Source organism: Balaenoptera physalus, assembly GCF_965194825.1.
Source record: "Balaenoptera physalus genome assembly, chromosome: 10".
Taxonomy (NCBI): Eukaryota; Metazoa; Chordata; class Mammalia; order Artiodactyla; family Balaenopteridae; genus Balaenoptera; species Balaenoptera physalus.
In genome coordinates, this window is record NC_138889.1 from 48,924,770 (window position 1) to 48,950,891 (window position 26,122).

Genomic DNA, 26,122 nt, shown 5'->3' on the forward strand with positions numbered 1-26,122 from the left:
AAGTCACTGACTTAAGACCTTTATTTTTCTAAACAGGTATTTCGTGCTATAAATGTCCTTCTAAGCAGGCAGTAAATATATCTCACAAATTTTGATATGTTATGTTTGCTTTCTCATTCAGTTCAAAACACTTTCTAGCTTCACTTTTGATATCTTCTGAAGTACACGAGTTTTCAAATATTGGGGGATTTTCCAGATACCTTTCGGTTCTAATTTACTTCCATTGAAGCCAAACAATAAATTGTATGATATGACCTGAATCCTTTGAGACTTGTTTTGTAGCCCAGAATATGGTAAATTTTGATGACACTTGAAAATAATTTTCACTCCATACTGTTGTGTAGAATACTCTGTAAAGGTCAATGATGTCAAGTTAGTTAATAGTGTTATTCAAGGCTTCTGTATCCTTAATGATCTTCTTTTTACATTCTATATCAAGTATTGAGAGAAGGATGCTGTAATCTCCAAGTGTAATTGTGAATTTGTGTATTTCTCATTGCAGTTCTGTCAGTTTTTGCTTTATTTATTTTGAAGCTCTGTTATTAGATGCATAAACATTTAGAAATATTATGTCCTCTTAATTCACTTACCCCTTTACTGTTATGAAATTACCCTCTTTTTCTCTGGTAATATGCTCTGCTCTGAAATCTACTATGACCAATGTTAATATAACCACTCCAGCTTACTTCTAATTAGAGTGAGCATAATATATCTTTTGTCAAACCTTTTACTTTTAACCTGTTTTACTTTAAATTTATTTGTCCCTTTACTTATAAAGGGGCTTTTTGTAGATTACATATAGTTGAGTTGATCTGAGGTTTACAATACACATCTTAAAATTATCAGTCTACCTTCAAGTGATTTACACAATGTCCCATATAGTATAAAAATCTGACATTACACTTCCATTTCTTCCCTCTTGAACTCTGTATTAATGTTGTTAAACACTTTACTTTTACATATGTTATAACCCTCACAAACGACATTGCTATTATTTTTACAGTCAATTACACTTTTAAAGGGGGATATATAAGAAAAGTATCTTTTATATCTATGCAGATAGTTACCATTTCCAGTGCTCTTCATTTCTTTGCGTAGATCTAGATTTCCAACTACTATTATTTCCCTGAAAACTTCTTGACAAACTTTAACATTTCCTCTAATACAGGTCTGCTGGTGATGAATTCTTTCAGCTTTTGTATATCTGAAAAAGTCTTTGCTTTGCTTTTGTTTTTTAAAGATATTTTGCCGGGTATACAATTCTATATTGACAGTTTTTTTTTTTTTTCAGTACTTTAAAGATGCTGCTTAACTGTCTTCTGATATGTATTGTTCCCAATGATAAATTTGCTGTCGTCATTAATCTCTATTCATCTGTATGAAATGTTTCTCTTTTCTCTCGCTGCTTTTAAGATTTTCTCTTTCTCATTGGTTTAATTGACTATTATATGATTAATTTCCATCATGTTCCTTGTGCTTGAGGTTTGTTTATGTTCTTGGATGACAGTGTTTAGAGCTTTCATCAAGTTTGGGACATTTTGAGTCATTATTTCTCCAGATGCTTTTCCTGACCCTCCCTCTCGCTTGCTCTCTCTCACTTTTAGACTCCAATTGTATGCATATTGGGCCAATTCAAGTTGTCCTATTAGATCACTAATATTCTGTTCGTATTTTTTATTTTCCCTTGATGTTTCATTGATAGTTTCTATTACTATGCCTTTGGGTTCACTAATCTTTTCTTCTGCAAGGTCTGACATGCCATCAATCCTATCCTGTGTATTTTTCACTCATATTTTATAGCTTTCATCTCTAAAAGTTAACTTTGGGTGTTTTAAAATATCTTCCATATCTCTATTAAACATGTTCAATATTTCCCCTAGCTTCCTGAGTATATGAAATACCATAAATATTATTGTTTTGATGTCCATGTCTACTAATTCTATCACAGGTATCACTTCTGAGTTGATTTCAAATGATTCGTTTTTCTCATCATTATGGGTCATATTTCCTGACCCTTTTCATGCCTAGTAATATTTTATTGTATGACAGACATTATAAATTTTACCTTGTTGGGTTCTGTATATTTTTGTACTCCCATAAATTTTATTTAGATTAGGTTTGTTTTGGGACTCAGATCCTTTCATGCCTTGCTTTTTTTTTTTTTTTTTCCAATTTGGGGCCAGAGCAGTGTTTAGTGTAGGACTAACTTGTGCCCCACACTGAGGTAAAATCCTTCTAAGCAGTCTTCCCAATGCCCTGTGAATTATGAAATTTTCTACTCTCAGTGGTAGGAACAGCAACTATTCCTAGCCCTGCATGAGCTCAGAGGATTTTTCTCTCTAATGGGTTTTTCTGGTTCTTTCCCCAGCCTCAGGTAGCTTCCTCTGATGCATTCACTGATCAAAACTGAGTTGAGTACTCATTGGGACCCTCGGTACCCCTCTGGAGTTCTCTACCTTTCTCCTCCACTACATGCAAACTCTGGTCTCCTTGGACTCCTAGCTATGCCTTGTCAACTCTGGGATATAGCCAGGCTCTGCCTCAGTTCAACAACCTTGCTCCATGGTCCAGAAATGCCCTCCAGGTAGTAAGCCAAGCAATCACAGGGCTCATCTCACTAGCTTCTAATCTTTCACGGATCACAGTCCTTCACTGATTAATGTACAATGTCTTGAAAACTGTTGTTTCATTTATTTTGTCTGGATTTTTGTTGTTTCGGGCAGAAGAGTAAATCTGTTCCCTGTTATTCTAATTTGGCCTGAATCAGAAGTCGTCATTTACGTTAAACATTTAAACACACTTGTTTTTACATTTCCAGATAATTCCAATACACGAAGTCTCTGTAGGTCTGCTTCTGTTGTTTATTGTTTCTGCCAGATCTTGATCTTGGTGCCTTGTTCCCTTGTGTACTTGATTATTTCTGACTAATATACAAAAATTATATGTGAAGAAGGACTTCCGCTTCTGGGAAGATCAGGTATACGTATTTTCCCTATTCCTCCCATTAATTACAACCAAAAACCCTGGACACTATATATATAAAACAAATATTTAAAGACTGAAAGGTGGAAAGAAGGCAGCAGACCATCTAGAGACCTTGTGATCCAAAGAATGACATGGTGGTAAGTACCTAGGTTTTCTCTCTGCCTTGAATATCCCAGTCTTAGAATTAACGAAACCTGCAAGCCAGAAATGCTACTAGGCACAAATAAAAACCTTCTCTGTCTTCCTAAAGGACCAGCCAAAGGGCAGCCTATGAAAACAGACAATAACCATTCGACTCCAGCCAAACACCTCAGAAAAAACTGTGGCCCAACCCCCGTCGCAATGGCCAAGTGGACAGCCTAGACTTCCACCCTCACAAGGCTGTAACAAGGCACCCGAACACCCCCAATGGGGAGGAGTCAGGGAAGACCAAGGAAAGAGCTGGGACCTTCATCCCCACCAGCTGAAACTAGGCCTGGGCTCCCCTACCCGCCACCAGGGGTGTTAGTACAGACCACGTGCACCCAGCAGTAGAGGAGCCCCATCACCCTTCAGGCGTCAACAAAAGCCAAATGTTTATTATATGATTTGTTTTTTATTTTGTATTCTCTTCTCTTACACACTGCCTTCCTTTGTCTCTTTTATTTATATTCCTTTGTAAAATTCTGCTTCCTCACATCTGCTTTTTTTTTTAATGATTTACATTTGCCTCTTTCAATTTTTTGATATATTTTTATATTATCTTCACAAGGCAAATAGAAAATAAAGGTGTATAAAGAGTAGTTATGATAAAAACTCATGCCTAAAGAAAAACTGCACCCTTTTTTCCTTTGGCCTAATTGACTCTGTAGTGGTCCTTCAAGCCACTTAGAACAGAGTACCTACTAGCTTCAAAGTCAGCCTCCAACCCTAAAATCCTTAGGATGAGTAATCAAATCATTGAAAAAGAAACATAGGACAAAGAAGCACAAGACAAAATTATTTCCTAAAGTACCAATAAATCTACCTCCAAATGAACTACTAGAATAACGATATTTTCTCACATTCTGAGCCATTCTGTCCTTTTACCAGAAAGTATCGGATCTAAAACTCCATCTTCTTAGCCTTTATTCATGCACATCCAGAGAAATTCACAAAATAGTCATGTACAAAGATGACTATCACCATATTGATTGTGATATTGAGGAGCTGGAAGCAATCTGGATATCCATCACTGGAAGAATGAACAAGTAAAATGTAGTAGATGAACTAGATGGTGGTAATGGTTGCACAACTCTGTGAATGTACTAAAAACCACTGGAATGTAAATTCCAAATGGGTAAATTTTATTGTATGTGATTTATATCTCAATAAAGCTATTATAAGGTATATATAAGGGATGGGTATTCTGGCACACTATGCAGCAGTCAGAGCAATGCAGTGGAAGGATATAAAGCAACACACATAGGTCTCGAAAACATGCTGTCAAGTTCAAAGTAAATACAATATGGACAGATCTTCAAAACGCAGTATTAAATTGTCCAGTAAAAGAAAATACGAGGGAGTCTCTAATAATTCCCCTTTTCATGCTCCGTGTCTGCCTTTGTGATCAAGTTGGCCATGGCAACTTTCAAGAATCTATTCGCCTTGGATAACAAAGTATCTCAGCTTCTACCAAATGAAGATAAGAGCTCAACATTGCCCAATGTTATATTGGGTACCAGAAGCACATTCCTCAATGTGACTCAAAGAATCAGAGTAAGAACAGAGAGAGGAATAGCATCCCTAATTCTGGTACTTGTTTTAAACAAAAGCATCCAACAAAGGAATCTACTAGCTCAGGAACTCAGCTGAGGAAAGATCCACTTTTGTTTACCTTTCTTTGGGAAAACAAGGTCATTTGGTTGGCTTAAAGAACTTGGGTCTCAAGGCTAATGGAAGAGGGTGGGGAAAGAAGAAGCACAGGTATTATGTTCACCAACTTAGAAGAGAAGGGTCATTCTCTCTCATCTTTGCCATTTTCTAGAGTATTTGCTTTCAATCTCCATTCATTCAAAAATTATTCATTGAGCATATATTCTAAACACTGTGTGTAGGTACTAGGGATGTCAGTGAATAAGCAAGAATTCTTGCCCTTAAGCAGCTTATATACAGTGAGGGAAGAATGACAACAAACAAGAAAATTTAATTTTAAAATTTAAAATTTACTTATATGTGCCATGAAAAAGATTACGAGTTAGAGAGGTGAGGTGAAACTGCTTTAACTATGATAGTAAAGGAAGGCCTCTCTCAGGATGTAACAATGGGTTAAGAACCATATAAGGAGAAGATACTAGCCAAGAAAAACCTAGGGAAAAAAATTTCCAAGCAAAAAAACAAACAAACAAAAAGCAAGTGGTAAGGCTTCAAAGGACTAATAAGCTTCAAGTAGTCTACAGACAAAAAGAAATCCAGTGTAAAGAATGAGAAGAAAGTAGATGAAGTCAGAGAGGTAGCAGCCTTGTGAGGCATTTAATTGTATCCGGGGTGCAGTGAGAAGTGGGATGGGAAGGTTTTTCTGAATTTTAAGCAGAAGATCAACAAGCTCTAATTTGCATTCCCAATGACTCTGACTGCTATGTGGAAAACAGACTGTACAAGAAGACAGGACTGGGAGGATGTAAACCATTCAGGCTATTCAGGCAGCTCAGGCAAGAGATGTTAGGGCTCAGATTCTGTTTATAGCTGTGTAGGTAATGAGTCACTGTAAGATCCAGAGTATACTTTTGAAGTAGAATAAGATTCTACAATGGATTGGACCGAGTATAAGGTGAAGAAAAGAGTTAAAACTCCTACGTTTCTGGCCTGAGCAACTGGATGGATGGTTGATGTCATTTGCTGCAAAAGGAAGGCTTAGGGGGGCAATTTAAGAGAGTATTTATAATTGTTTTTTGAATTTAATACTTTCAGTTTATTATTTTTCGAGTTCATCTGTCAAATTTCTCCAACTAGTTTACAATCCGTTTTGTATTTCTTTTGTATCCTCATGTGCCTAGCATAGCTGATATATAATCAATATCTGCTGGATCTAATTAAACTGAAGTGGTCTTACAAGAAAACTTATGAATCAACATTTTCAAACCTTATGTTGGAAAAATCAAATACAGATGTTTTAATCAAAGACACTGCATGTTCAAAATTAAAAAAACAAATGCTAGAGACAAGCCTGTAGGTATATGTTTACAATTTTAAAATGCATGCATTGTTGAATGCTTGGTGGCATAAAGCAGAGAGAAGTGTTCAAAGGGAGTTAACATAGAAAGATTTTTTAACGTCATAAATTATAATTAAATGAAACAGAAATGAACTAGAACTTGACATCACATCCTAAATAACTATTAGCAGCAAATGATAAATTTTGAAAAACTGGAATCCTCAGTCATTGTCACAACCAACGAAATAAAGGGAAATCATGTAAATGCAAACTTTTATGTATTCTCCTTTAAATCATACTGTGGCAAAGTTGAACGCTAGCAGCTTATGTTCTTGTGGGTAATTGGCTCTGGCATATTAGCCCCAGGAAAACACTTCCATCATCTTCTAGCCATATCTTGGGCAAATGCCAGAGAAAATATTTAATTCTTTATTTCATACCTTTTCTGTGTACCTTTTACACATTTTGCCCTTTAATAACTAATTCTCTAACAATGCTAAAAATCTAAAAAAATTATACAATTTTTAAAATTGTACACTTTTCTTTCTAAAATTTGCTAACATAGAACAAGAAATCAATGACATTTTCACATGGGTATTAATTAAATTATATTAAATTGTAAGACTTTGTAATCTTTAAAACTGCTAGTTTAATTATAATTTATGACATTTATGGCTAAGGCTATAAATTACTTAGGTCTAAGAACTGAGACTTACCAGGGCTTCCTGACATATATCATGGGTAATAAGAGTAGCCCAAGGGAAGATCTTCTTATAATAACAAAAGCATTAATAGAGATGTCCCTTATTTAGAGTATGTGGCTCTCTACCTGCCCCCTACAACACTAACATAAACACAGCATTAGCAAAATTTATATTCACAACTACATAGTATAAACACTGTCCTGTTTTCTGTTTTGAGACAACTATCAGTGCTAAAAAACAGAGATGAGGCTTACATCTCTCTCTCCCTCAGTAAAATATAAGGTCCTCGGAAGCAGGGACTATACCTTGTTTATTTTGGTAACCCCAATTCACCAACAGTGTCTAACAGAGTAGATACTCAGCAAATGTTGCTTATTCTTTTTTTTGTTCCTAAACCTTGGCCTCAACTTGGCAATCCTTGGAAAGGCGACAGTTTTGTCCTGTGATCACCAGTGACACATCTCTAAGATGGAGCTACCTCCAATTCCTCTCCTTTCTTCAAGGTTCAGGTCCCATGTAATTCATAAAACCCTCTCTGATTTCCCCAGCCCAAAGATAACTCCCTTTTCTACAGTTCTAAAGACTGTACTGTCTAATCATATATTTGACATGAATACCCTATCTTGGACTATTTATTACCTATTCATTTTAAATCCAGATCTAGAGATACCTTATTCCCTCAACTAAATTAATTTCAAGGACAGAATAAAGGCTATATTTGTGTCCAAATACATAGCAAAGTGCTCTGCACTCAATAAGTGTTCACTGATAAAAATAAAGACAAAGATGATAAAGATAATACAAAGCCGGTTTTGCATATTTTTCTATCAGGTATTCATTCAAAGGCATGGCAATGCCTTTGAAATTTCCTGATCAAAATAAGGAGTGGGTAACTGTCACAGCCAAAACTAACAAAATGATATTATTACTAACCAAAGAGTATTCTACTGTCACCCAACATTTTGAGTAGGACTGTATATATGTGTATATGTATAAAACCAACCCAATATAATAAAAATATAACCAAGAAGTATGTGAAAAGGTAGGATTACACCCTCAAAAAATGATTATTTAATACCACGAGCAATCAAAACTATATGGCATAGTAACAAAAGATGTCACAAAACAGTATGCCCCCAATTTTTTTTAATGGGTATATAATGTGTAATGTGTAATGTGAATGTGCATCTATGTTTGTGTATTTATATAGGTACATTGGAGGAAAGGGAAGGGAATAAAGAAATAAACACTAAAATGTTAGTAATTACTACACAGTAAAACTACAGATGATTTTTACTTTCTTCTTCATGGCTTTCTCTACTTTCCAAATCAGAAACACATACCTAAATACAATGAATAATTTTCTTAAAATAAAACCTCCCAACATTTAGAAATTTTGTCGTTGATGTTAAAATAAGCCAACAATCTCAACTTAGTCTAGTGAGCAACATAATAGAGTTACAGAACAAAGTTATTTCTTAAGGTTAAACTCAGTCTCAGAAAGTATTTCTTACCTATTCTGCACTAACCACCCTCTTAGTTAAGTAATAGTTATACAGCAATAGTATAAATAAAAGGCTCTATTCAGAGGAAGGGACGATGAAGATACTAAGACTATCATTAGTATCCAGAATGTATCATGTACAAATTCATTTCCTTTGGACATAGTCAAAAATCCATGTGTAAAGCCTTTGATCTCAGTAAATTTTTAAATTACAGACCCTGGCTGACAAAAGATAAAAGACCAATTCATATTTTGCACTTTCTGAAAAACTTGTCTAATACTGAAATTTATTAATCTGGACATAAAAAGTACAAATCTGCTTAACAGACAAATGTTAATGTTAAGTTAACACAAAAAGTTTCCCATTTAGAAAGATCGAGAGATTCAAAGGTTTATTCTAAATTGGGAACACTATCAAAACAACATAGTACAGCCACTCTGGAAAACAGTTTAACAGTTTCTTTAAAAACTAAACATTCAACTACCATACAACCTGGCAACTACACTCCTGGGCATTTATCCCAGAGAAATAAAAACTCACGTTCACACAAAAACCTGCACATGAATATCTATAGCGGCTTTATTTGTAATAGCCAAAAACTGGAAACAAGCCAGATGTTCTTCAATGGGTGAATAGTTAAATAAACTAGTGCAGCCATACCATGATATACTACTCAGCAGTAAAAAGGAATGAACTACTGATATACCAAACAACTTGAATCTCCAGAGAATTACGTTGAGTGAAAACAGCTAATAACAAATAGTATGTACTATATAATTCTATTTATACATCATTCTTGAAATGATTATAGAATTTAAAGAATTACAGAAATAAAGAATAAATTAATGGTTGTCAGAGGTTGAGGAATGGGAGGTAAGGGTCAGAGGGAAGTAAATGTAGCTACAAAAGGGCAGCATGAAGGATCCCTGTGAAGGAAATATTCTCTATCTCGACTACAGTAAATATCAATGTAAATATCCTAATTTGGATACTACTACAGTTTTGTAAAATAATACTATTAAGGGAAACTGGGTAGAGAGTAACATGAGATCTCTCTATTATTTCTTATAACTGCATATGAACCTATGATTATCTCAAAATAAAAAGTTTAATCTTAAAAAAAATACAGTATTTTTAGGGCGTTTTCCAACATTGATTATATCAATCAAAATCAAATATCTTCTCTCCAGGAGCTTCCAATCTAAACGAGGCAACACAAAAAAAGTTTGTGGAAGTTTACCTAGAATTTAAGATAAGTGTGTAAATACATATAGTATTTCAGTATTAAAGTATCACCATGTGATAGTATAGAAAAGCATGTGTATAACTAAAAGAAAAAAAATGCATTAAAACTCAGATCTATTCTAGTATGCAGATGTAATATTTTTAAGTTTTTTACAAAATCAGAAAGAAAAGCAGCACCTAGCATAGTTTGGTGCTACTATTATGGTTTCCACAGCACCCTATAATTCATCTTTCAGTCCTTTTCAAACATTATTATTTCTATTGTGACTTTTCCACTAGACAGCAAACTCCATAAGTACAAGGACTGTCTTCATCTTGCCTTCCAGCATATAGCACAGTAACTGACACACGATAAGAATAGAGCAAAAATTAAATATTTTAAAACTGAAATAAGTTGCTGAATACAACCCTGAACTACATTCCCTTGTTACAAAATTCAAAAACCTATCCTTAGGTAAACACATAATTAATTCATCTTTCCTTAGTTGAATTTTTCAATGTCGCCTATCAATTCTATTAAACAACTTTAAAAGGTTTTAATACAAATATGTTTTTAAAATATGAACTTGACAATGAAAATCATATAACCTTGATTATATATTTACAGTAAATATCAGACTAGACAACATTAATTTCAATTCTGAAAACTTAGAAATTTAGAAGCCTAGCTAATTATATTATTAAATATATTCAGTATTTAGAGATAGAATGAATGCTATTCTGATTCCAAGAAAACTGTGCATCATAAAAGCTCATCCTTATATCTTTTTTGCCACAAGAAGTTAGCAATAGAAGCAGAGTGTGAAATGAAATTAAAGATATATAGAGAGACATATACAGATATAGATATATACCCTATCAAAGATGAAGATCTAATCTTTGAGGAAAAAAGAGTCATGAAGGACACAGGGCCGTGAATCATCTTTCTCCTGAAGTAAGTGCAATTCAGTCATATATGACAGGAATAAACCAGAGAGCATCAAAGCTATTTTAAACATTTAAGTCTATCCTTTAAAACAGAGACAGAAAATATCCTCAAATTTAAGTAGGTTTTCTTTTTTTCTTTTTTTAAGGGAACTTGATTCAAAAAAACAAACAAAAAAAGGATAAAAGGTGCATGGAAAAACCTCCAAAGCAAAAAAAAAAGAATTACTCACCAAGTTGGCCATATAAATTGTGAGCAGCCCTCTCCTGCAAATAATTTTAAGAAGAGACAGTGTGAGACTAACCATCAATTTGACTTAATAATCACTTTATCATTTTTTTAGAAATCTACCAAAACAATTATCAGAAGTTGTGGAAAAGGGATAGATTATGCTGATATAAGTTTTCAGTACCCTAATAGTTGGCTGTAAATAGATTCTACAAGTCATTCTAATCTGTAGTCATTAAACATTCTGTTTAATGCTTGTTAATTAAAACTCTTTAAAATTACTATTGCCTAGTAATTGTTAACTAGACGTACTGTGATAATCATTTTGCAATATATACCAATATCTAATTATTATATTGTTCACCTGAAACTAATATAATGTTATATGTCGATTACATCTCAATTTTTAAAACTACTAGTACCTTATTATCTATTAATAGGAAGAGAGGTACAATTTGCTATTAGTCTAAGTTTATGCTAGAGAATTCTAAATTTAATGAAGAATCCTAACAAATTCATCTTGCCAAAAATGTCAAGGCCATATCAATTCTAACTAAACGCATATTTATTTTTAAAAAAACAGATCTTCTATTTGTTTCACACACAATGCAACTGTTCATTAGATGCCATTACAAATCATACAAAATCACCTTGTTTTAATTTCACTGTTAAGTGAAAAGTCAGGCAGTAAGTTAATTCTCTAATGCCAAAGGACAAACAAAAGCTCTATAAACATTCACTTTACAGAAAAACTGCATATTTACTAAATGCATATTTACTCTTACTTAATGAGAATTCATCTAGAAACTCAAAGATAAGGACAATTTTATGCCCTTAATCACTTTATTTAACTTATCTGCACATGAGACCATAAATGAAACACATCCTATCCTCTAAGAAAGACGTCTTTAATGTTTTAAGAGTTCAAGGGCAGAGTTCAAATAACAAACTCTGAAAATTATAAAAACTTATTTGAGTTTCAACTATGAACATTTTTTTAGAACTCAAAGAAACTACTACTTTATATATAAAAGAAGCCACAATATCAAATCACTTTCACTTAAATATCATGCCAGGTCTTGATATTAACATCATCCATCAAATCTTCTCGATGTCAGATCCAGTCATACAAAGTCTTGAGTGCTCATCATTTAACATGGCTTAATAGGATTTTTAATTTACTAAAGCCACATGGAGGCAGTATGATATAAGTGAACAATGCTGAAGTGAAGTTAGGAAATCAGGGTTCCAGTTAACTTTAATTCTCTGGTACCCTGTAATTTTGTCATAAAAATAAGGGAACAAAACTAGTTATCTAATTTACATTTTCAAACATAAAAACTATGTAAAGAAAAAAACTTACATTTATCAGCAATATATAAAACATATCATTGGGCCACCCTGGTTGAAAGGAGGAGGTGGTCTAGGCATACCCACTGGGCCATACCCCCCCCAGCAATGTCCCTCTTCAGCAGGTCCTAATGCACCTCAGCAGAACAAGACAAGTCTACTGACCTTCTAAAAAAGAATTTCAGAATCAGTGAAAAGATGATCTGTAAGGTCCCTTTTAGCTCTTCTTTTCTATGATTTGTACATATGAATTGAAATTGTTCTCACTAATCCTTACCAATCTTATTAGTTCCAACCAAATTCTAAATCAAAGATGTTCTAATAGTACTTATTTTAAATAAATTATATCAAGAAAAGTTAGGGTAACATCATCATCCAAGAGTCACACATACACAGAAGTTAAATCCTTCTCAAGTGATACCTATTCTTACCAACAGCTGGTTACGTATGAAGAAAAAAAATAATATTCTTCATTACAAAACCAAAATAAAAATATTTCTGTAATTTCAGTGGTAGTCCCTGAAAATACTTTTCATTATGAAGTGAACTAATGTATGATGCTATCTTTAAAAACATTTGTTCCACTAATCTCATTCTGCCTCTAACAGTAACAGTAATCCAGCTCCAGAATCATCACTAGCTTCCATCTATAAGTGTTCACCTTTATTGAGCAAAGATTATCTTGTTAACCTTTACATTTTCACAGACCTGCAATAATAGTACCTGGCATCTATGGACACTAAGCAAATGGTAGAATTACTAAGCAAGGTGTTAGGAGGAACCCAGTTTTATAAAAAGGAACACATTATAAACATGTATTATAGAAATATAATCACAAAAGATAGCCACCAGACAGAGCGAGGGCCAATTAATGATACTAATTTATTTGCAAGCAAAGATGTGATCTGTTTGTCATACATTTGTATAAAATTTAATAATTTACAAGGTATAATTAATATTTTGAAATCAGATTTTATCCTCTCACTAGTTCTATGAAGTGTAACACAGATACTACTGTCCTCTCTCTATTGAAAACCAAGAATCAAAGAAGTGGTTTCCTTAAAAATACAAAAGCAGCAAAACGCAAGTTCGTCTGACTCCAGTTTCACGTTCTTTCCAATGCACTGCTTCTACAGCAGAAAATCTTTACATTACTAAGTTACCTTTCTTTTTATTTATTTATTTATTTATTTATTTATTTATTTATTTTTGGCTGCACTGGGTCTTTGTTGCTGCACGCGGGCTTTTCCCTAGTTGAGGCGAGTGGGGGCTACTCTTCGTTGCGGTGCGCGGGCTTCTCATTGCAGTGGCTTATCTTGTTGCGGAGCACGGGCTCTAGGCACGCGGGCTTCCGTAGTTGTGGCACGTGGGCTCAGTAGTTGTGGGTCGCGGGCTCCAGAGCACAGGCTCAGTAGTTGTGGCGCACGGGCTTAGTTGCTCCGCGGCATGTGGGATCTTCCCAGACCAGGGCTCGAACCCGTGTCCCCTGCACTGGCAGGTGGATTCTTAACCACTGCGCCACCAGGGAAGTCCTAAGTTACCTTTCAATTCTAAAATTCACTGACTTGTTTAATATGCTGTCCTAGCAGACTTCTGTGTGATGAGGATGAACAAAGCCTTGACACATTCTTACTACTGGGAAAAACTGAGGATGCATCGTTATTAGTTTATGCCCTATTCTGGTCTCAAGTCTCAATTTATCATTCCCAAACAATGAGGAAGATCACCTCCTTCCCAGCTTTATCTGAATTCCAACCCAAAGCGAATAGCCTCAAGAATGAGAGGACGATGCCTGTGATGGGCATGATATGTTGGATGACATAGCCAGACTCTTTTTGGTGCCTTTACCTGGTACGTCTTTAACCTCCATTCCAATGTCAACTTGGTAGGTTAGAATATCAGAACACTGATTTATTTTAACACTTCTCCAGAGATGTTCAGTATCATAGGAAATAGATAAGCTAATTAAATACCAATTTTATTTAACACTTGACTGTATCTAGCCTAAGTCTGAAGACAAACAAGTCACTCCCTTCCTAGTGCGTAAATTCTCTCTGGAAACCAAGTTATATATTATAAAACACTGCTACAACAGTGATGGGGAAGGGGGAGGTGCCAATTAGAACAAAAGGTGGCCTAGAGGAAGGGCTGGGGCCAAGGAGGACAATAACTTTTTAAACTTCACAGGAGACTCTGATACACAAATACTCCCATTCTGCTGAGAATCACTAGATTAGAAGACTGGTGAAGCTCAGTGAATAAGCAGTCTAAAGTTAGTCGAGTATTTCTTTAAACCACAGGTAAGCTTCTTTTTTTTTTTTTCTTTTTTTTTGATGGGGAAAGGGGGTGAATCTTTTAAACTTGCACGAAAAATGTAAGTGGGTGTGCACATCAAAGGGTACTATCTAAAAAAGTATTAAGAACCACTGCTGTAAGAACTAACTCTTTGTAATCAGAGTATCACTACTCCTGTGGGAAAATATTAAAATAATTAAATTTTCTTAACATCTCAGTAGATTAAAAGGTATCCTCACATTCTATTGAAATTCCAAGGATTATCTTCTAATGACATTATTTTGTCTAATCAGATGAACAATAATGCTTTTTTTCTGGAAACTTCAGTGTAAATATTCTTTAGCTAACTTTCTCAAACTTCTGAATGACACTGTATATAACATTTCATAACTAAGGTCACTACAGAATACAGGAAGAATGGTGTAACCTCTAAATTCTAAATATTTATATATTCTATGTATACATATAAAATATGTGCGTTCTGTGTTCTATGGATAAGGAGAAATTAGAGATTAAAGAAAAACAAAGTGATTGTTCTTAAACATTGTAATGGTTACCAAGAGATGATATTTAATCATTTCAGAAAGTCTTTCAAAATATAATAGATTTCATCTGTCAGAATGTTTTAGAAGAGTATAAAATACTTCTTTAAGGTATAAGAATGGATAAGGTAAACTTCCAGTCTAGAGCAAGAGTCTATAATCACATTCTATTATATATAGTGGATAATACAGAGCAAGCTTTTCAGAAGACTGCAAGGTAATTTAATTTTCTTCCTGTGAACATGACACTGAAACTTGAAGATACCAAGAATTTATAGGCCAGTTTATAAGTATTCTTTTATTCACATATTATATAGTTGATTCATTTTGGTCATATCTGCTTGGGAGTTTCATAACTACAACAGTGTAATTTAACAACTCAAGCCATGAATATGCTTAGAATAAATATGCAATTTTTGATACTTTAATCCACGTCCATGTTTGAGCACCCTGCAGTTTCAACTTACCTAAACTAATACTAAATATCAAAGCAAATCCATAGCAATTCTACAAAACAAAATCCATCAGAACAACTTCTTTCTGAACCACAAACAAAGCACTTCCTAGAAAAAGAAAGAGAAGACTAGTTCTTAACAGCCCACCTAAGGATAAACTAGATGTTACCAATGCTTCCTGCTGAGTAACTACGATCACAGTTCTTTGTGGCACAAATTTTTTAAGCAACCCTGGAAACGACTTCAAAGCTTTCACAGAACCCCACAGTGATGCGATTAAGATTTAAGCAAGCTGCCCTCTTACAAGGTGTTAGGACCTAGCTGGCAAAGCATGCTTAATTCTGTAGAGGGAAGGAGACTGGGAAAGATGGATGGATGGATGGAGGAACTGATGCAGGGATGGATGAATAAATGGATGGATGAGTTGGAAAGTTGGGAGGAAATAAGTTTAAACCAATGTAGATGAAGACATACTTATGAATACAGATAGATCTTCACTTATACATCTATATATATATATCCATCATACATATGTGTGTATATATAACCATGTTGTATGCTTGTACCTCATTAAATGCTTTTTGAAAAACTGATTATACAAAATGTATAACTTCAGTAAAGATTTTATTAAATACAGCTTTAGAGATTTAAAAATTAGGATTACCACTATTTGCTAATTTGAAAAACACTGCTTATCTTCCACATTCTGTTTCTTCTACTCTTTCTAATATATTACTGATATTTATTTTTTAAAGGATGAACTGACAACTGATCAATTGATAAAAGATCAATTGAAATCTGATTCCTTAAATGTTGCTGTTTCCCAACTTATAACCTCAGACCTCTTCTTATTCTGAGCTTTGAGACTCTGATCTTCTCCCATAGCTTCAATGATAACCTACAAGAAGGAAACTTCCAATTTTATTTATATAACTACTGTGCTTCTCTTGAATCTAGACTCATATTTCAAGCTGCCTACTGGCTATCTCCACCAACATATCATTGACTTTCTTTGTGAATTAAAGGCATGATTATAAATTCCTTTTCCTTAAAGTAAAAACTATAATATTAATATGCTTCATTTTGGGCTAGATGTAATAATTTTGAAATACACATAACTTCAATTTGTAAATTACTTACAGTCTATTCGGGGATCTTGATGTTTAATGAAATCAATAAAAATTTGTTTTAAGTAAAAAATACTTTTTCAAAGCAAGTAAGACCACTGAGTTAACTTTTGCACAATTCCAGATAAACATACACCATACTTTCTTAAAATAAGACACACTATAAAGCAACTTGTAAAGAAATAAAGCAAAAAGATTTGCTTTTCTATCTTTTAAGGTTAATGCCCAAAAAAACTTTTAAACCTGCTTTTTAAACAGTAAGTCACCAGCTTCTGAACAATACTATAAAATTAAATTTTAAAGTTTTTAATTAGACCCCCAAACCAGTATTTGTGGCTGATGCACATATACATACACAATTCTAAAAAAAAAACCAAGAACTCAAAAGCTATTTCCAGGTATTACCTGCATCACCTAATAAACAACAGAATCAATACATATCACAAAAAGTTCGACTACTAAACAGTCACATCAAGATAAGGATCAATTTTTCTTCAGCAACCATGGGATAATACTTATAAAGAAGCCAAACTTAAAATTCTGATCAGGTCTTCAAAACAGTAAATCCACTCCAATTAATATTTAGAACAGGCCATAATCTAGAACCAATTTTCTATGAGTACCTACTGTCTATGAATAAAATACTAGTGCAATAGCTCACTTAAAAAAATAAAATCAGAAAACTTAAAAAAAAAAATAGTGTATTACCAAATGTAAACGGAGAATAGGAAATAAACTAGTAACCAAAATCCAAGTTATCACCTCACTTCTAGGAAACCTCTTTATGCCTTAAGAAGTTATAGCTTTTAATATCAATAACACAATTTTATTTTAGAATTATTATGGTATTTAAACAAATGTTGGTCTTCAAAGAAAAATTTGACTCTTTTGAAACTAAAATTGTAAAGATAAGACCTAGACTAATACATCAACAGGAAAAAATTGAGAAATCAACAAAACACACATATATATGAAAAATTGGTATATGACAAGGAACATTCCAAATCAGTGGAGAAAGAATGGACTATTGAACTCCTGGTGCCAGAGTAACTGACTATTGGCTAGCAAAAAAAGAAAGAAAGAAGGTGGGGGGGGTGGGGCGCGGATGTGGAGAAGAGAGAAAAAGAAAAAAGAAAGGAAAGGGGAAAAAGAATCCTATAATAAGTAGCCTCTAAGATGGACCTAAACATATTTCTACATTTTGGGAGGTGATAATATTAACACTAAGAAGCTATAAAGTTAAATATATATAATGTAGCCTGTAGAGCAAGCACAAACACGAAAGAAAAATATTTTAAAAAGAAATACATAGAAATGGAATTCTAAAAAAAAAAAAATCATTCTTCCAGTTTCCAGTTTCCATGTAGGGAGCTTGGAAGTGATTACTTAGTCCTAACACCAAGTAAAAAGCTCAACAAACTGAAAAGTTAACATCCACAAGAAAAGTAAGGTCACACTGCAAACTGCTGCCCGCAAAACTGGAGAGACTGCAGGCAGATACAGAGAATTACAACTTAACAGAGCACAGACTCACAAGCTGAAACCTCGGAGGGAATGAGAGCCAGGAGAGGAAAGTCTGCAGTGTAATTGATAAATAGGAGGCTCAGTGTGGAAGTTAAAAATTACAGAGGTATCAGTCTTAAGGGGGCCCCCACACTTTTTTCAGTTTTACCTCCAGGAGCTTGACGAGGTTCTCACAGTAAATATCAGAGAAAAATCCCCTTGTATTTCCAAGTAGGGGGAGGGGAAAAGGAACCATTTTGAAATAAGCCAGAGCACTGGCTGCCCTCAGGGGAAACTAGTTAAGCAGAGCCTAACCTGCTGGGGTATTATGAGAACCTAACTCACCTGGGGAAGGAAAATACCCAACTCCAGGTGGCTCTAGAATTCCACATGGAATTCTAACCATCCTGCCCCACCAAGGGGGAGGGGGAAAATTGAGAAACACTTGTAAAGTTCACAGTCCACAGGCATAGGCTCACTGGAAGGCTGAAACCGAGTCAAAGGACTATAGAACACTTCCCTTCCCCACACAACTCACCACCACATTACAAAAGGCCTATTTACAGCAATTCCGTTTGCCTGGTACATCATGTCTGGCTAACAAGAAAAAATTACAAGGCATACCAAGAGGCAAAAGACACAAATTGAAGAGACAGAGAAACTATGAGAACCAGATATGGCAGGGTCGTTGGAATGATCAGATCAGGAATTTAAGACAACAAGGATTAATATGGTAAGGGCTCTAAATGGATAAAGTAGACAGAATATAAGAACAGATGAGCAATATAAGCAAAGAGACGGAGACCCTAGGAAAGAACCATAAAGAAAAGGACTATGACAGAAATGAAGAATGCCTTTGATGGGATTATTAGTGGACTGAACACAGCTGAGGAAAAAAACTCTTAGCTATAGGATCTATCAGTAGAATCCTCAAAAACTGAAAAGCAAAGAGAACAAAGACTGAAAAAAAAACAGAAGAGAATATCCAAGGATTGTGGGATAATTACAAAAGGTATAACATATGTGTAATGAGTATAGCAGAAGGAGAAGAAAGAGAGAAAGGAACAGAAGAAATATTTGAAACAATGATGACTCAAAAATTTCCCAAATTAATGTCAGACACTGAACCATAGATCCAGGAAGCTCAGAGAACATCAAGCAGGAAAAATGCCAAAACAAAACTACACCCAGGCATATCTTATTCAAACTATAGAAAATCATAGATAAATAAAAATCCTTAAAGAAAAAAGAAGAAAAACACACCTTACCTATAGAGGAACAAAGATAAGAATTACATCTGACTTCTCCTCAGAAACCATGCAAACAGGAGAGTGGAGTGAAATACTGAAAGCATTGAGAGAAAAAAAAACACCAACCTAGAATTCTGCATCCTGTAAAATTATCCTTCAAAAGTGAAGGACAAATAAAGATTCTACTAGACAAACAAAATTGAGAGAATCTGTTGCCAGTTGACCTGCTCTGCAAGAAACGTTAAATGTTCTCTAGAGAGAAGAAAAATATGAGTCAGAAACTCATCTACATAAAGAAAGGTAGAGCATCAAATAAGATATGAGTGAAGGTAAATTTTTAAATTTTATTTTTCTTATTTTTAATTGTTCAAACAGATAACAATTGTTCAAAATAATAGCAACAATGTATTTGATTATGTATATATATATCGTGTGTGTGTGTGTATGTGTGTGTGTGGTAATTATGCTTATAAGTGAAGTGAATGACAACAATGATACAAAGGACAGGAGGAAGGAATTTGGGCTATTTTGTTATTATAAGATACTCTCATTACCTGTGAAGGGGTACAGTATTATTTGAAAGTGGACTTGGATTAGTTGTAAAGATGTACTGTAAAAACTAAGGCAACCACTAAAAAAAGTAAAAAAAAAAAAAAAAAGTATAACTGATATGTTAAGAAGAGAAAATGGAACCACATATAACGTTCAGTTAAAACCACAAAAGGCAGAATAAGAGTGGAAGACAAAAATGAGAACAAAGAACAAAGGCAACAAAGAGAAAACAGTAATGAATATGGTAGAAATTAATCCAACTATATCAATAATCACTTTGAATGTCAATGGTCTAAATACAACAATTAAAAGACAGATTGTCAGAGTTGATCCCAAAACATAACCCAACTATATGTCATCTACAAGAAACCCACTTTAAACATATAGACACGTAGAGATTAAAATAAGTAAGCATATGAAGAAATGCTCCACAAAATACATATATCATCGAGGAAATGCAAATTAAAACAACAATGAGATACCACCACACATGTATTAAAATGGCCAAAATTCAGAACACTGATAACACTAAATGCTGGTGAAGATGTAGAGCAACAGGAATTGTCATTCATTGCTAGTGGGGATACAAAACGGCCCAGACACTTTGGAAGACAGTTGGCAGTTTCTTACAAAATTAAATATACTCTTACCAGATGATCCAGCAATCATACCCCTTAGTAATTATCTAAAGGAGTTGAAAATTTATGTCTACACAAAAACCCACACACGGAGGTTTATAGCAGCTTTATCCATAATTACCAAAACTTGGAAGCAACCAAGATGCCTGTCAGTAGGTCAATGGATAAATAAACTGTGGTACATCCAGACCATGGAATATTATTCAGTTCTAAAAAGAAACAACCTATTAAGCCATGAAAAGACATGGAGGAAGCTTAAATGCATATTACTAAGTAAAAGAAGCCAATCTGAAAAGCCAACATACTGTATGACTCCAACTATATGACATTCTAGAAAAGATAAAACTATGGAGACAGTAAAAAGATCAGTGGTGCTAGGGGTTGAGAGGAGACAGGGATTAATAAGCAAGCACAGAGGATTTTCAGGACAGTTAAATTACTCTGCATGATACTATAATGGCCTATATGTGTCCTTATACATTTGCCCAAACCCATAAATGTATAACACCAAGAACCCTCTTGTAAATTATGGATTTGGGATGATAATGATGTGTCAATGTAGGTTCATCTATTGTAACAAATATACCACTCTGTTGGGTGATGTTGATAACTGGGGAGGCTATGCAGGTGTAGAGATAGAGGATATATGAAAAATCATTATACTTGCCATTCAATTTTGCTTTGAACTTAAAACTGCTCCCCCCCCCAATACAGTCTTTTTAAAAAGGGGGTGGGGGACAATTTTTTTTAAAGTAATACATTCTGTCACCTTCTACAAAAAATAAAAATTCAAATAATGGAAAAGAATGTAGGAAAAGGAACAGAGAAAGACAAAAAGGAGAAAAAAATAGTAATAAAACAGTAGACTTATTCTAGCTATAACATAATACATCAAATATTAATGGACAAAATAATCTAATTAAAAGGCAAAAATTCACAGAATAAATTTTAAAAACCAAGACCCAACTATATGCTATCTGCAAAAAATACACTTTAAAGACAGAGGTGCTTGAAATTAATTGGAAAGAAAATATATACAATGCAAACACTAAAAGAAGGCTGAGTGGTTATATTAATAACAAATAAAATAGAAATCAGAACAAAGGGAATTATCTGAGCTATAGAGGAACATCTTATATTGATAAAATGTTCAATTTATCATGAAAAAAATGACAATTATAAATGTGTATATACCAATAAAATCGTCACAGAAACTGATAGCATTAAAGAGATAAACAGACAAATCCAGAACCACAGTTGGAGATTTTAAAACCTTTCAGCTAATGATAAAACTAGACAAAAAATTCAGTAATGATATAGATCAGTAGTTTTCAACAAAGGAGGGATTTGTCCCATGGGGAACATATTTCCCATGGAAACATTATTTGTTGTCTCAATTTGGTGGGGAGGGGAAGGGAGGGATAATGGTATGTATGAGTACCATGCACAAGACAGCCCTCTCCAAAAACAGAGAATTATCTGCCCAAAACATGTCAACAGTGCCAAGATTGAGAACCCCTGCTGGATATGAAGAACTACATCACTTCGACCTTGTTGATATTTTTAAAATACTAGAATCAGGCTAAAATAAATCACAAGAAAACCACATGATCATATCAATTGATCCAGAACAGACATTTGACAAAATATCCATTCATGATCAAGGCTCTCGGCAAAACTAGGAAACCATGTGAACTTCCTAAACTTGATAAAGAGCATCTTAAAAAAACACACTACAGCTAATATTATACTTAAAGGTGAAAGACTGGATTCCTTTCCCCTAAGATCAAGAACAATGAAAGGACGTACCAACACAATAAAGCAAGAAAAGGAAATAAAAGATATACAGACTGGAAATGTAAAAATAAAACTGTCCCTATTTGCAACAACATAATTTTCTATGTCAAAAATCTCAAAGAATATGGAAAAAAACTCCTGGAACTAATAAGTGAATTCAGCAAGGTCCCAGGAATCAAGATCACACTCAAAAACCAATCATACTTCTATGTTGTAGCAACAAACATGTGAAAAGTGATATTAAAAACGTAATACCCCCTTACCTCACATCATAGATAAAAATTAACTCAAAATGGGTCAAAGACCCAAATACAAGAACTAAAACTATAAAAGTTTTAAAAGAAAACATAGGGGTAAATCTTTGTGACCTTAGATTTGATAATGGCTTCTTAAATATGACACAAAAACACAATCAAGAAAAGAATACATAAATTGGACTTCATCAAAATTTAAACCGTATGTACTTCAAAAAGGACATGATCAAGAATATAAAAAAACAAGGCACTGAATGGGAGAAAATATTTGCAAATCATATATCCTATAAGAGACCTGAATCTAGAATATCTAAAGAACTCTTACAAATTAATAATAAAAAGATAAATAACCCAATAAAAAACAGGCAAAGGATCAAAACAGACATTTCTCCAAAGAAGATATACAAATGGCTAGTGAGTACATGAAAAGTTGCTCAACACCATTAGTCATCTGGGAAATGCAAATCTAAACTGCACCTTAAATACTACTTCACACTCTCTAGGATGACCTTAATCAGAAAGACATATAATTACAAGTGTTAGCCAGGATGTGAAGAAACGAGATCCCTTACTGCTGGAGAAAATGAAAAACGGTGCAACAACTTCACTAAACACTTTGGCAGTTCCTCAAATGGTTAAGCAGAGTTACCAGGAGCCAGCAATGTAACAAAGAGGCCCTTTCATCTTCTTAAGCTCACTACTAAATAATTCTTATATCAAAAGAGAAAAATAAACTAAAATTATAGAATTTCTAGAAAATGATGATAATGTAAATACTACATGTTAGAATCTCTGGGATACAATTAAAGCAGTGATCAGAAGAAAATTCATAGCCTTAAATACCTATATCAGTAGACTTAAAGAATGAAAATAAATAAAGCCTCAAACTAAAAAGATTTTTAAAAGGAAAGCAAATTAGCCAAAAAAAGTAGAAGGAAAAACAATGAAAGCAAGAACTGAATTAGAAAACCAAAAAACAGAACTAATAAATAAGATGATTCATTGAAAAGCAAAATCAACAAAACTACTAGCTAAAAATAATATAAAATAAATAACAAATTGAGAAATAACCATTGAAAACATAAAATTCAACCAAATCATAACAGACTACTTTGTACAAACTCCATACAAATAAATATAAAAATCTTTATAAAATAGATAATTTCTGGGAAATGGAAAATTTGTAAGAGATGGATAAGTTTCTATTAGAGAAAGTTACTAAAACTCTTTCTCTATTGAGTGAGTTGAAAGTTTAAACAGACCAAGTACCACAGAGGAAACTGATAACTTTTTCTAAGAACTACCACACCCAAAAGAGTCACCATGGCCAGGAGGTTTCACAGAGGAATGGACCAAATACTCAAAGGCCAGAAAATTCACTGTTACTTAAACTATACCAGAGAAAGGCGGGAAAAAAATGAAAACTTGTGAAATATTTTATAAGGTAAATTATGACACTGATAACTAAACCTGATAAAGAATACACACACACATAACTAGCCAATTTCACAAATAGTGATGTCACGATCAACTGAGGTTCATTCCAGCCAAGCAAGGGTTGTGGAATGTCAGGAAATCTATTCATCTAATTCACCAGAACTAACAGATTCATTGGAAAGATATGGCGATTACCACTTTAATCACATATTCAAACTTAGAACTACTTAGAACTATGGACCTCCTGATGGCCTCAGCATCATCTATGAAGTAAATTCTTACCAAGAATGTTTAATTCAAATCTAATCAAGTCTTTGACTGAACTTCAAGTTTATAGGAAATACCAATTAAACAATTCCATGAGGAAAAATTTCAGGCAAAACCAGAAATGTTTTACACACAACAAGACCACTGCCCTGGTCACGTCAGTAAGTCAATGCCATGGGGGAAAAAAAGTGGGGAGGTTAACCTAGATTAAGAGGAAATAAAGAAATATAACACCATACATCAACTGTGACTAGATTCTTGTTCAAAAAAAAGCATTTTAGGACAATATGGACAAGATGGTAGTCAGGAATGACTGCTAATTTTCTTATGTGTGATAATAGTGTTGTAATTATGTAGGAAAGTACCCTTATTTTAGAATATGCATTCTAAAGTATTTAGGAGTAAAATGTCATGATGTCTACAATGTACTTCTGTATGGTTTGTACATACACACAATACCACACATACATAGACATATAATCACATACAAATAAAGTAAAAATGGTAAAATGTTAACAACTGTTGACTCTAGGTGATCGTTACACAGGTGTTCATTTCAACATTTCCTGTTGAAAAGTAGACAAATAACTTCAAAAATGCCACCTTATTATTCAAGTGCTAAAAAATAAATTGAAGCAAACTTCATTTAAAGCATCTTTAAAGTTTCATATATGAGTACATACTTTGAAATCATATTTCCAAAGCCAATATTTAGATTTTTAAATTGATCAGAAAGTTACAATCACCAGAACAAGGCTCTCATTACTTACGGGCAAAAAACCAATCAAAATACTTAACACACTTACCGTGTGTCAGGCACTCTTCTAAGCACGCTTACATAACTAACTCACTTAATTCTCTGAATAACCATGTGAGTAGATTATCACTACCTCCATTTTTCAGGTAAGGAATAAGCCATAGACGTCACACAATAAGTGGCGGAGCCAGTCTCCCAAGCCAGATTTTATAGCTCCAGAATCCACACTTTTAACAACTATTCTGTACTGTCCTCTCAGGTGGGTTAACCTATGTTTCTAGCAATACTGACTTGATTTTCCTGGGGTTATAACATCCTTTGATTTTAGTAATTTTAATAATCTAAAAGTATCATCAAACAGAGAATCACAAAAATTTAGATACTATTACATTTACAAGAATGCATTAAAATGGCTTCAGGTGGATTAAGTAAATATTTAGTTACCTAACAAGATCTATCTATAGTCTTACTAGGGGATTGATGATTCTAACAAACATCTTCATAAACTGAAAGATGATCCCATCTTGATTAATATACATGACCGTATCTTTATTCTCTGGGATAAAGATGGAACCAAAGCAGTTCTGAACAATAAAAATAATTATTCCTGAAATGGTAAAAATTCTTTTATGCAAAATGTTTAACTTCAACAGTTTACTTAACTGAAAAACTTACATAACAGTTTGTAGCATTTTGTAGAAATCTTATTATTCCACGTGGAACATTTTCAAGTTGATAAAAATGAAAATTTTTTTTAAAATGAGAAGATATCTTAAAAATAGTAATTGATTTAATAGAGGTTAATGAGCCCGAAGCAAATTACAGATCTAATTGATAAAAGAAAACTACTGTTTATTTTCTTAGGTGTGATAACGGTATTGCAGTTATGGAAAACATCTTTAATTAGAATTTATGCAAGCCATGTTTTAGTTTGGCACATCAGAGAACCCTCTAATTTTTTAGTAAACAAAGACTAATGGGCATTTTTACTATATAATGTCAATCTTTGTTTTTTTATAGGCTTAAAAACTTAAATAATATAAGTATAAAATTAAATTTTCCATCAAATATTGGGTTGGCCAAAAAGTTCGTTCCATTTTTAGTAAAAATAAAAGACACAGTTTTCATTTTCAC

At 33.6% G+C, this 26,122-nt stretch overlaps 1 protein-coding gene across 4 annotated transcripts in view; it reads right to left on the reverse strand.

Annotated features, from left to right (window-relative positions):
* TMEM135 (transmembrane protein 135) overlaps positions 1-26,122 on the reverse strand; it is a 251,260-nt gene that overhangs the window by 180,590 nt on the left and 44,548 nt on the right. For 3 of the 4 annotated variants that reach the window (XM_082410211.1, XM_082410212.1, XM_082410213.1), the window contains exon 4: positions 10,769-10,802. The exons of the other annotated variant lie outside the window; for it this stretch is intronic. In XM_082410211.1, coding sequence (XP_082266337.1) covers positions 10,769-10,802 — 34 coding nt within the window. The remainder of the gene's footprint in view (positions 1-10,768; positions 10,803-26,122) is intronic. 4 annotated transcript variants of the gene reach the window in all.